Source organism: Artemia sp. Qi Xiang Cuo, chromosome 10, assembly GCF_049724085.1.
Source record: "Artemia sp. Qi Xiang Cuo chromosome 10, ASM4972408v1, whole genome shotgun sequence".
Classification (NCBI taxonomy): Eukaryota; Metazoa; Arthropoda; class Branchiopoda; order Anostraca; family Artemiidae; genus Artemia; species Artemia sp. Qi Xiang Cuo.
Genome location: NC_142803.1, coordinates 70,008,503 through 70,021,063, shown reverse-complemented (window position 1 = coordinate 70,021,063; position 12,561 = coordinate 70,008,503). Strand labels below are relative to the sequence as shown.

The 12,561-nt window shown below is 36.5% G+C and overlaps 1 protein-coding gene across 1 annotated transcript; it reads right to left on the bottom strand.

Moving 5' to 3' along the window:
- Positions 1-10,490: 10,490 nt before the first annotated feature.
- LOC148948109 (uncharacterized) lies at positions 10,491-11,807 on the bottom strand. The gene is made up of 2 exons (XM_089095195.1): positions 11,650-11,807; positions 10,491-10,763 (listed from the first exon to the last, which is right to left on the bottom strand). Exons 1-2 carry the CDS (start codon positions 11,717-11,719, stop codon positions 10,564-10,566), a joined length of 270 nt encoding a protein of 89 aa, XP_088951321.1. The 5' UTR covers positions 11,720-11,807; the 3' UTR covers positions 10,491-10,563.
- Between the last annotated feature and the right edge of the window lie 754 nt (positions 11,808-12,561).

Genomic DNA, 12,561 nt, shown 5'->3' with positions numbered 1-12,561 from the left:
CAGAAAAAACTCAAAACTCTTAAAACCAAAAACGAATACGTAGTTTTTAAAATTTTTTGAAAGTCTAGAGTCAAAAACAGAAAAAAAATATATCTTTCGATAGGTTTTAACAACTAATTTTATTTTCTGCCCCTCTTCTCTCCTTCATGGTGATACTTTTATTAGCTTTTAAAATTAGTTATTCTAATGCAACGAAAAAGCGAAAATGAAACCTTGAAATATCAAAAATTATACCGAGGTGTAAATCAAATCATAAGTGAAAAGAGGGAATATTATAACAAATATCAGGAATTATTGTAACTAAAAGAGGAAGAGCTAAAAAAAATGCACATCATATGTTGAAGTTAAAATTTTTTGTGTACCCACAGGGTAGCCAATTTATGGGGCAGCTTTGGATTTAAACAAAAAACGACAAGTCACATTTTCCTCAGCTCTTACAAATAACAATTAAAATAGGGATAAATCTCTATATAACAGTGAAAAACAATACAAAAAAATCCGGATATTTCTGTCACACATAGTGACACCGCTATCACCATTTGGGTACTCTTGCATCGTTAAAAAAAATTCCCTCGTAACAAAGAGTCAGGCTGGAGTACCTTGCGAGCAGATTTATTTGCTGGAATATACTTTTTTTTATAGAGACCATGCACATATTTTAGGTTCAAAATTTCTATTGGACTATGAACAATAAATACGTTGTTTTACTTCACTGTTCATCAGCTATAATAATAATAATAATAATAATAATAATAATAATACTTTTATTTTCCCTCAGGATACACTATGAGGAGTACATTCAATAAATATAAAAAATAAAGACACAACTTACAATTAACAAGACCAGAACTATCGATTAATACAACCATCTGCGTCAATCGGTTAACATCAGTTAGATTTTTTCAAAAAACGGGAATAAATTTCTATATTCAAGAAAATTTAGAGCCTTTTGAACTAAAATCTCACACTTAATCTTTATTACATCAAGCAGGTCCTTTATTCCATACATATATTTTAAAGAAGTATTACGAGTACTTAGCAGAGAACCTAGTAGAAGTTTAAGGTATCTAAAATACACGACATTAATTTGAGATGAAGCAGAAGATGGAAAATTTTTCAAAATCACCGCTGGAAAGCTAATCAATGGTAAAACCATTGACTGATACAGTCTAGCTAATATATCCCTTCTTATATTACCCCGCAGATGAACGAGGAAACCGAACGTCTTTCTTATCTTAACTTCCAGATGGTATATTATTAAAAGAGGTGATAGTCTTTTTCCAGAAGAATATGGGACCCCTAGGTATATCACCGAGTCCAAAGCATGAAAAAATCCGATCATTACCGCAATCAAGAGAAGGAGAGCCAAGAGGGTCATTAATCATAAAATACTGGCATTTCGCGACGTTAATTTCTAATCCTTTTTTATTCAGCTCATTAGCTAAAATCTTAAAATTTTCAGTCAGCACAGTCTTTGACCGACTAAGTAAAATAATGTCATCAGCATAAGCCAAATAACTAATTTCAACGGCTAAGTAAATCAGAGAGGTTTTTAAGGAAGCAAAACAATCTTTTAGACACAAATTGAAAATAGATGGCGATAATATCCCCCCCTGTCTAACCCCCCTCCTAAATATTACTTCATCAGCAGAAATTATAGATCCAAAGGCAATGTGAACTTTAAGTCCAAAATACCACGAACGAAAAACATTAACCAGGCTATGTGATAAACCATATTTTAATAAGCTAAATAGAGCAGATACATGAGAAATATTATCGAAAGCTCCTTTAATATCTATTAATAAACAATATAACGGGTCTCCTTTAAGCCATGAAGAGTTTAAAATTTGAAAAAAAAGTAGTATGTGCGTGATCACAACCTGTACCCCTAGTGAACCCCAATGGATTCAAACCAAAATCAAGCGAAACAAAAAGAGATTTAACACTAAGTTCAAACATCTTACTTAATTGAGAGCGCTTAGCAATAGGCCGAAAAGAATCGCATGACTGGTACTTGCTTTTTCCATGCTTTGGAACCGGCGTGATTATCCCTGTTTTAATAAAAGTTGGCACTTGACCTGACAAAAGAATCAGATAAAAAAACACAAAAGCTTAGCAAAAAATGAAGCCGGGGCAAGCTTCAGATGATTTGAAAAAAATTTCATCATGGTCCGGAGCACTTTTATTTTTAAGACTCTTCATAGCTACACTCAGATCATAACTAGTAAGAAAAAACTGAGGATCTCGACGACAAAGAAGTTGATCAAGCTCTCGGACCTCTTCAGGATTATCATTACATAAAGACATTACATTTGAAAAATGGTCCACCCATATTTTCTCTGTTGGGGCTTTATGAGAGAATTTATTTGAACCCGCTCTTTTCCTATTTTTTAAAGTTCTCCACAATGACTGCTGATCATCATTAACTTTTTCTGAGGCAACTTTTATCAAATTATCTTTATGCCGCTGGAATTCTGTTTGAAATGCCGCCTTACATGCTTTCATCTCAAAAAACGCAGGGTGATCTGAGGGCTTACCAATATCTCGCCAACGGAAATAATTAAGCTTGGCTAAATTGTTCGCCGCTACCAAATCTGCGTTATTAGACCAACAAGGTATCTCAGTTCCTACTTTATATCTTTTCTTCTCAAAAACTAGATCTGCACTAAATTTAAGACAATGGAGAAGCTGGTGAAATGTACTATCTATATCTAACAATGTAGACTCTACAGGATTAAGACAGGAATAATCAGGTTCAATAACTTTCGAAACTTCAGAATCTACAGAGACCCTATAAGAATCAACAAAATTTTGATCCCAAATCAACTTAGCTCTAAAAGGTTAATTTTTTCTTTCATTTCTTTGCTGAGGAATTCCTACAATTGAAAGTGAAAACTTTACTTGTCTATGATCACTAATCGAGAAATCTACAACCACTTCAATCGAACCAGAAACCGAACTAGAATTAAGAGCAAGAACGTGATCAAGATTACTAGTTGACCCGGAATTATGAAAATAAGTACAATTATCCGTTTTATTTACGATTGACAGATTTGGTAGTGAAGAAAGGAAAAGAGAAGAACGCAGAGATCACCCGCTATGCAAATATCATAATTAGCTGAGTACTTTTGTACAAAAGCACTCAGTTTACCACACGTATCTTGAAATAAATAATCAGACAGGTTATTCCGGTAATCTGTTGGAAAATAACAATTAATCAAAATACATTCAGAAATACGGCATGTAAGAAAATAATTATTACAAAATATCAGACGAGAATCAAATGTATTGGGTATAAGAGTAACTAACCCTCCCGACAGGCGTCTCCAAGTAGGTATAGCAGGAACCGAGTAATGTTTATAACCAGGAAGAAACGTACCAAAAAACGGCAAAGCAAAATCAAGGAGGTGATGTTCCTGTAAACAAAGTATTCCATTAATAGGCAAAAGCAGCCTTAACACTTCAGTTTTACCAAAAACTCCGTTCGAATTAAAAGAAACTACGAGAACAAGCAATCGTTCAGGTAAATTGTTACTTTGCATTTATACGCTTACGAATCTGAGGACAAGGGAAACTGAAAGACGGATGGTCTTTTGAATCACAATTCGCACACTGAACTGGAAGAGAGCAAGGCTTGTCTCTGGAGCGTTCGTGGTCGCCCAAACAGCGCGCGCATTTCATAGCACTTGATTTGCACTTCTTAGTATCGTGGGACATACTCTGGTAATAGTCACACCTCCTTGGGAGTTTCCTGTTAGCAGCAATCAAAAAATGCTCATAACTTATGTTTAAAGCATGACACAAATAATACTTCAAGAAATATTCTGAATTAAAAGTTATTTTCACCACAGAAGGTTGTCCAACCTGCTCGAAATTACAAATGCTGGAATATTTTCCTTCTAGGGCTTCCAAATCACAATCTTTCCCAATCCCGTGCATGATACCCGCAAACTCAGGTTTCCTCGATTCGACGCAGCAATCCAGATAACTATTTTTTTATCAAGCTTGATACGGGTTCCAACTTATCCGCTTTAACTCCTAATGTAACAGAGTCTCTATTGCGGCTGGCGTCTTAAACGGGAGTCACTCCTAGCTAATCTAACTCTGCTCCCGACTTTAGCGGATATGACCAGTTATTGGGAAATTAGCTAAATTTGAGAAGTTCTAATTTTTGGCTTGGTGACGGTAAATTTGGCCGTTCAGTGGAAATTTCACTAAGGGGTGGAGACCTATCGGTGACGATTGCCTGTACATTCAGGATATCTTTAGAAAGGTTCGTTAAATTCTGTTCAAACGAGGAAGCTAAGCGGTCAATTCTAACTGATCATTCACTTTTCAGGACTGGAATTTCCAAGTATATTCTTTGGCACAATAATAGGCCACACGGCACCGGCCGAATCATATTCAGCCATGCGATCTAGAATGTCAGTTAGCGTATTAGTGGCAGCAGCTTTACCCCTCAGCTTGATAGGCTTTATACGACATTTTGTCAAATTCCATACCAGTGTCTTTAGGGAGGCGAGATTTTCCAAGCTTATAAAAGAAGAGGCAGGCTCAACGTATTATTCTTGATCTATTCCACTGGAAAAGGTATCTAGTAGAAAAAATAGTCCTGAATTGACGACCACCTTCGATATTCCATTTTCTGTGATATAAGTACGATGGAAATCATCCGTCATTCTTGATGGGAAAAAAACACTGCTCATAAGTTAAAAAGACAGTACGAAAATACAGCACCTGATGCTGGTACTCTCTGATGCTGACTTCGCTAACGACATAGCGCTAGTTGCGAGCACCGTCGATAAGATGACCAAAGCTCTCCAGGTGCTCTCAGAAGAAGCCTCGAAAGTTGGACTGAAGATCAACTGGTAGAAAACCAAAGTTATACTCCTTGAGCCCCCCACGTCCCGTTCTACTGTAAAGAAAGTCAACATCGGAAGCAACCGAGTAGATGTGGTTGAAGACTTCTCTTACCTGGGATCTATTCTGTCGAATGATGGCTTGATCACAAAAGAGCTTAAATCTCGAATTGCCAAAGCTTCAGCACTTGTTGGGAGGCTTAGCAGCATCTTGCGAAAGCCAAACATAAGCCGCTTTACCAAAATGCGCATCTACAATGCGTCCGTCAGCACCGTCCTGCTGTATGGAGCGGAGACGTGGCCAGCTGCCAAATCTATCCTCAGCGCCGTCGATGTCACTCAGCCGAAACACCACCGAAGAATCGAAAGACTTCACTGGACTAAAGTCATTAGCAACCAGACTCTCCTAACACATACGGCTTGAATTTCTTTCACGACGCAACTCGCCCAGCGTAGTTTTAGGTGGCACGGTCACCTCCTTCGCGTACCACGCGATTCCCCAATACGGGTTGCATTCGTCTTCGACCCCACCCTACACTGAGGGAAAACGACCCAGAGGACGCCCACCCACTAGGTGGAAAGACAAAACCGATGAATTCCTCACCCAAGCCCACATCCCGGTGGAAGAAGCTGCGATCCTGGCAAGCGACCTGGTTGACCACACCACCCTAATTCGTTCACTACTGGTTAACTTTAAACTTGATCCTCTGTTAGTAAATATTGTTATATCGTTTCTTTCAAATAGATCCCAAGTTGTTAAATACAAAAATATTTTCTCTAATCCCCTCCCTATATATTGTGGAATTCCTCAAGGCACCTTATTGGGACCACTTTAATTTCTAGTCATGATTAACGATATTGGTAAGGAATTCCCCCAAAGGTGGAAATACGTGGATGACTTGACGATCCGGATCCTCGAAGTATGTCACAGGAATATTAAAAGTGACCCCCTTGAAATTCTATCCCACATTTCGGATGAAGCTAAGAACCTAAATATGAAAGTAAATTCCACTAAATCAAATATAATTACGATAAATTTCTTGAAATCTATTCCCGCCTTCCTTGACCCTATCCCCCCACATATTTATGTGTCTTCCTTTAAATTACTTGGGGTTACAATTTCCTCTAATTTAAAGTGGGATATCCACGTGAAACATATTGTCCGTAGAGCTAATGCGTCCATGTCTCTCCTTAAGCTCTTGAATAAATTTAACATCCCCCAATCCCCTTCTTTAAGGATTTATACTTCTTTTGTCCGTCCGCATCTTGCTTATGCTTGTCCAGTTTGGCCTCCTGGCATCTCCCGTGATGAATCAGATAAAATTGAATCTATTCAAAAAAGAGCCCTAAGAATAATTTTTAAAGAAACTTTAGTACCAGATTCACTCCTTCTAAAAAAAGCCAAGCTGGAAACTCTTGAGCACAGGAGAGGAATGCTGTTCCTCCGTTTTTCAAAAAATGCAATAATAAACCCTCGCACGGAAAACATTTTCCCCAAAAGAGACTCCCCATCCAGACACCGCCTGCCACGTACTGTATCTGAACCCATCCCTATCTTGTCCCCCATCCGTTGTTTAACCTCCAGATATGAAAAAACCTTTGTCTATTTGGCTCTTCCGTTCCCTCCCCTTTTTATATACTCTCTTTTAAACCTTTTTAACATTATTTTTATCTCAATTTTTTTTTTTTTATTTGTGCCTCTAACTTTCTTACAGTTGACACTTTTTGTTTTTTAGACTAATGAATGGCTTTGCCTTTCTGATATTGTTGTTTTTGGCATTGTTTAGCCAGTTTTTTAGTTGTTGTGCTATTTATGTCTTTTTTTATTATATGACCCCGAAATGCGAATTCGGCCCTTCGGGGCTTGTGATAGACAATTTTTCTGATATAAATATCTTATCTTATTTAAGCGATAGTTCAACCTGGAGGCGCCTAGTCTCATCGTTCTCTACGCCGAACCCTCGGCAGGAGCCTTTAGACAAGTCAAGTAAGTCAGGAAACTGTCCACTGTAATCTATTCCAAATTTAATCCAGCTTAAAAACAAAAAAGATTATTTACAGGCCAGATGCCAAACAATTACTCTATGGGCGAATTGTTAGATAAAACAATATTTAGGCTGTCACTGATAACTAGTCACAGGCGACTGGTAACTGGTGATTCAAAACGGAACTAGTAAAAGCTAAACATCCTGCATTTACATACAGAAAACTTGTTTGGTATAAAATTTTCGCTATGCTCTGTTTGTTCATTCCAATTTTTTTGTCATCGTTTTTCACTTTGTACTAAATTTATTTTCAATCAAGGAGGCACACTTGTGCCTCTATAAAGAGGCGACCCACCACAATGTTAAGCGATTTCAGGTCCTAGAGGTCGCAGAGAGACGGCGGTAATTGCATTTTGTAGCCCAAGCTCAAACTAAGAAACTTGCAAAATTTCATCCTCCTCCGACTTTATCTTCATGGGGTAAACTGGGCCGGAAGTTTCGACCCTCCCACCACAGCCCCCTTTAACGTTGTCTGATTGGGCTGAAATTTAGGGTTAAGCTCCTAGGCCGGAAGCATCCTCGAAATTTCAGCTCAATCGATCACTCCTTCCCGTTTTCAAAAACCAAATATAGCCACTTAAAATTCATCATTTTTTATTTTCTTAGCCACGCCTACATGCCACAGTTGGCAACTGATCCGGGTGAATGAGGACTCATTCAAAGCAGAATTCGGGCCTTTTGATATTTTGAGACCGAAAAAATTATCCCCAGACTTTACATTTACGAACAACCTTGTTTTCTTATAATAGCCCATGTTAATTTTTCCCACCACAACCCCCTTTAACGTTGTCTGATAGGGCTGAAATTTAGAGGATAAGCTTTCCTGGGGCCTGGGAGCTTATCCTCGAAATTTCAGCTCAATCTGATCACTCCTTCCCTGTTTTCCAAAAACCAAATATCAAGTTTCGTGGGAATTTGCTTGCGTCGAAAATAGCTTTTATTTACTATAAAACAATTACAATTGTTTCTGTTTAGTCCATCGGTTGATTCTCTAGACTGTCAGGCGTAAAACCTAGGTTGGAATTACCGACAGAGCACATATTTTATATACTGAATTTAAACTTTAAAAAGAAGCTCAGTTTCTTTTTTAAATTATTTGAAAAAAATTACGTTTTCTAAAGAATTAAAGTGGCTGAGTTACAAGGTCGACCCTTAAAACGTACAGGGATTAGGAGGCACAGTTGGGGGGCTGTTAAAGAGGCTGATTCATAAGTTCGAACCTTAAAACGTACAGGGATTAGGAGGCACCCTGTACGACACGATTTGAGTATTCAGGAATTTAAAGCCTTAACACAAGAATGTTCAAGAGTGGGGGTTTGGGGGCGGCAGCCCCCCAACTTTAACTCCTGACACGATCAGCTAACAGTTAGTCAAGCAATAATCAAGGAGGCACACTTGTGCCTCTAAAAAGAGGCGACCCACCACAATGTTAAGCGATTTCAGGTCCTAGAGGTCGAAGAGAGACGGCGGTAATTGCATTTTGTAGCCCAAGCTCAAACTAAGAAACGTGGGAAATTTCATCCTCCTCCGACTTTATCTTCATGGGGTAAACTGGGCCGGAAGTTTCGACCCTCCCACCACAGCCCCCCTTTAAAGTTGTCCGATTGAGCTGAAATTTATAGATTAAGCTTTTCTAGGGCCCGAGAACTTATCCTCGAAATTTCAGCTCAATCCAATCACTCCGTCCCTGTTTTCAAAAAACAAAATATAGCCACTTAAAATTCAGCATTTCTTATTTTTTAGCCACGCCTACATGCCACAGTTGGCGAATGATCCAGGTGACTGAGGACTCATTCGAAGCAGAATTCGGGCCTTTTGATATTTTGAGACCGAAAAAATTATCCCCCGAATGTACATTTACGAAAAACCTTGTTTTCCTATAATAGCCCATGTTAATTTTTCCCACCACAACCCCCTTTAACGTTGTCTATTCTGGCTGAAATTTAGAGGATAAGCTTTACTGGGGCCTGGGAGCTTATCCTCGAAATTTCAGCTCAATCTGATTACTCCTTCCTTGTTTTCCAAAAACCAAATATCAAGTTTCGTGGGAATTTGCTTGCGTCGAAAATAGCTTCCATTTACTAAAAAACAATTACAATTGTGTCTGTTTAGTCCAGCGGTTGATACTCCAGACTGTCAGGCGGAAAACCCGGGTTCGATTCACCGTCAGAGCAAATTTTTTATATACTGAATTTAAACTCTAAAAAGAAACTCAGTTTCTTTTTTAAATTATTTGAAAAAAATTATGTTTTCTAAAGAGATAAAGAGGCTGAGTTACAAGGTCAACCCTTAAAACGTACAGGGATTAGGAGGCACAGTTGGGGGGCTGTTAAATAGGCTGAGTCCCAAGTTCAAACCTTAAAACGTACAGGGATTAGGAGGCATCCTGTACGACGCGATTTGAGTATTCAGGAATTAAAAGCCTTAACACAAGAATGTTCAAGAGCGGGGGTTTGGGGGTGGCAGCCCCCCAACTTTAACTCCTGACACGATCAGCTAACAGTTAGTCAAGCAATAATAAGTAATAAACTGTACAAAAACGTGCAGAAATTATTTGAAAAAAACTACGTTTTCTATAGAGTTATAGAGGCTGAGTTACAAGGTCGAACCTTAAAACGTACAGGGATTAGGAGGCACAGTTGGGGGGCTGCCGCCCCCAAACCCCTGCTTTCGCAGCCTTTAAATAAAAAAAAATTCTTTAAACTGAAAGTAAGGAGCGACATTAAATCTTAAAACGAACAGAAACTATTCCGTATATGAAGGGGACTGTCCCCCCCTCAGCGCCTCACTCTTTGCGCTAAAGCTTTTTATTGTTAAAAAAAAGAGTTGCGAGAAAGAGTCAACCTTTAGCGTAAAGAGCAAGGCGTTGAGGAGGGCACAGCTCCTTTCATATACGGAATAATTTCTGTTCGTTTTAAGATTTAATGTCGCTCCTTACTTTCAGTTTAAAGAATTTTTTTTTATTTATAGGCTGCGAAAGCGGGGGGTTTGGGAGCGGCAGCCCCCCAACTGTGCCTCCTAATCCCTGTACGTTTTAAGGTTCGACCTTGTAACTCAGCCTCTTTAACTCTTTAGAAAACGTAGTTTTATTCAAATAATTTGTATTAAAAGGATTCATCCGTCTGAGGAAAACGTGGATTTCACCTTTTTTTAATCCAATGAGACTTGCTATGTTTTTGTAGCTAAATAATTAAAACAGCTCGTTCTATAATAGACAAAAAACATTTGACTCCATTTGCACAAAATGAATTCAGTATTTTTTTTTAATCTAGTGTTTTCAGTAAATTAATATTGTAAACTAAAAATTTCTGATAGGCAGTTCAGATAATAACAGCCTATTCTCTGCTTGTTTCAAATTCAATTTTAAATCAAAATAATAGACAGATTTATCTCTTAATTTGAAGAGAAATATACACCATAAATATGGATTATAAAATGTGTATAGAGATGTAGTTTTAAGGCTTATTATGAAGCCTTTGGAAAAATAATAAAACCTGCAAAACTATTTCAAGTGAAAAATTAAAAATTTTCATTCAAGACTACAAAAGTGGTTTGGCAAACACCTGCACATTGGAAAACGATAAAACAAAAGTTCCTTCTAAAGTTTAGGTTGCTTTGTCTAATTTTTGTCCAATAAAATAATATCCAATACATTTCAATTAACAAAAACACAATGTTTCAGATATACCTTCATTGTTAGAACATTTGGGTTGCCATTCCTTGGCGTCGTATTCAAATTTACATGGTCCTGAAATGCTAGGTAAATTCAGCAAGGGAACATCGTCACGTTTTGGTGACAAAAGATGGTTTGGAAAATGAAAGGGCTTCTCAACGTCACATGGTAAAGCGTCTTCAAATTCTAAAACAAAATTTTAAATTAAACAGACACATATAAATTTAACAGTAAAGCTTGCTAAACAAATGTGACTACTTTTTCTTTTCAGTTACATGTAAAAATGCGAATATATAGACATTATATTAATACATAAAATTAGATGTATAGACTATTCAAGTTTTTTCGCAAATCGTCTTTAAAACCTGCTTTTTATAAACCAAAAGAAAACCTGAAATATTCAACGAAATTCATTAACATAGAAATAATAGCTGGATAAGTGTAAATTTAGGATCCAGTACTAAAAAAAAAAAGAAAAAAGAATATTGAATAAGAATATATAACCAAAAAATTAAAATTTTACAGCTTACCAATCACAAAAAAATTGACACAACTAAAGGCAAAAAAATACCAATCAATTAGGAGGTTTCTGAATTAGCTCCCAAACAATAAAATACAAAATATAGTCTCCCAAAGTTTAACAGCTGAATTCAACTAACTTTATTCCATTCATACATGTCTTATAACTTGATATTCCTATCTGAAGTCCCAGGACTATTTCTCCTTTTGTGGTAATATATCGTTCATCATACCTGCATATGAAAAAGATTCAAAGAAAAATATCTCTACGGGATGATTACTTGACTCATCAAACTTAAAAGTAAAAGCTAAAAACCTGAATATAAATATGTTTTGTGGCACAAAGACGCCACTTTTATCACCCCTAAGCTCGTAATAGTTAGATCCAAAAACATATGCAGTTTCATTTTTTTCCTTGAATCACTTAATGAGAAAGAAAAAAAGGGACGATTATTTTCTAGAGAAAAGCAGCTTTTTTTCAATTCAATTTTTTCAATAAAAACACCAAAGCACTTTTTTTTCTGTAACAGAAAATTTAACTTTATAGAATTACCGTTTTTATTGAAAGAATGCTCAGAAACTGTGATGAGATCAGCCATTTTCTGAATTTGTGGCAAGTCCATGAAAGATCTTGGAGCGAAGTTAATGCAAATTATGAGAAGTAATATACTATCATCAACACTTAGATACGACACACAATTTAGTCAGGAAGGTCCTAAAATAATGACTAATAATGACTTTTAACCACTGCAAAGCATATTTCATCTTAACACAGTTGAAAACACAGGCTCAACTCCTTCAACAGTCAAAGGCGTTAGAAATCTGATTATCAATTTTAAGAAGAGGGTGCAAAAATTAAATACCGTCTTTTTGATGTAACTATTTTTAAAGTTCAGTTATTAATTTTAATTTACAATAAGCTTTCACAGTCAAAAAGGAAAATATAACTTTTAGCTTGTTCTGTTACCTGTATCCTTGTAATAAACTCTCCAAGCCAAAAACTATTAGGTGGGAAAATTTGGTTTAACTCCTGCAATGAAAGCTTTATTCATTATTTTATTGCTTGAAACACAACAAAGTGTAGGCCTATTATGCATATTCCAGTATGTTTTTCTAGGAGGTTATAACTAGCTGTTCTTACTTTTAGGGCTTCAAGAATGGGACAATAAATATAAAATTAGATCCAAAAAGATATGTCACAGCATTATATTTATCAATAAAAAAATTTATTAAAAATTGAGTAGATACCTTGTAAAGGAACTTAAAATTCAGATCTAAAGTGGAATTCAAGAAATTTAAAAAGTATTTTCACAAAAATAAGTCTAGTTTTTTTATATCCACTAAAACATAAATACATTTGTCTCAAATGATTCTGAAAAATCAATCAATTGTTAAGTTAGCTAAGGCGGACAATCTTTCTAAGACCCACTTATGACAAGGTCTAAATTTGCCTTCAATTACTTTT

What these genes read in the sequence shown, in the direction of transcription:
- LOC148948109 (XM_089095195.1), bottom strand. Translation starts at nt 11,719, where the DNA reads ATGGACTTGCCACAAATTCAGAAAATGGCTGATCTCATCACAGTTTCT. An exon ending in GCATTCTTTCAATAAAAACG is followed by an intron (nt 10,764 to 11,649) that starts GTAATTCTATAA and finishes ATTTTGTTTTAG; the next exon opens with AATTTGAAGACGCTTTACCA.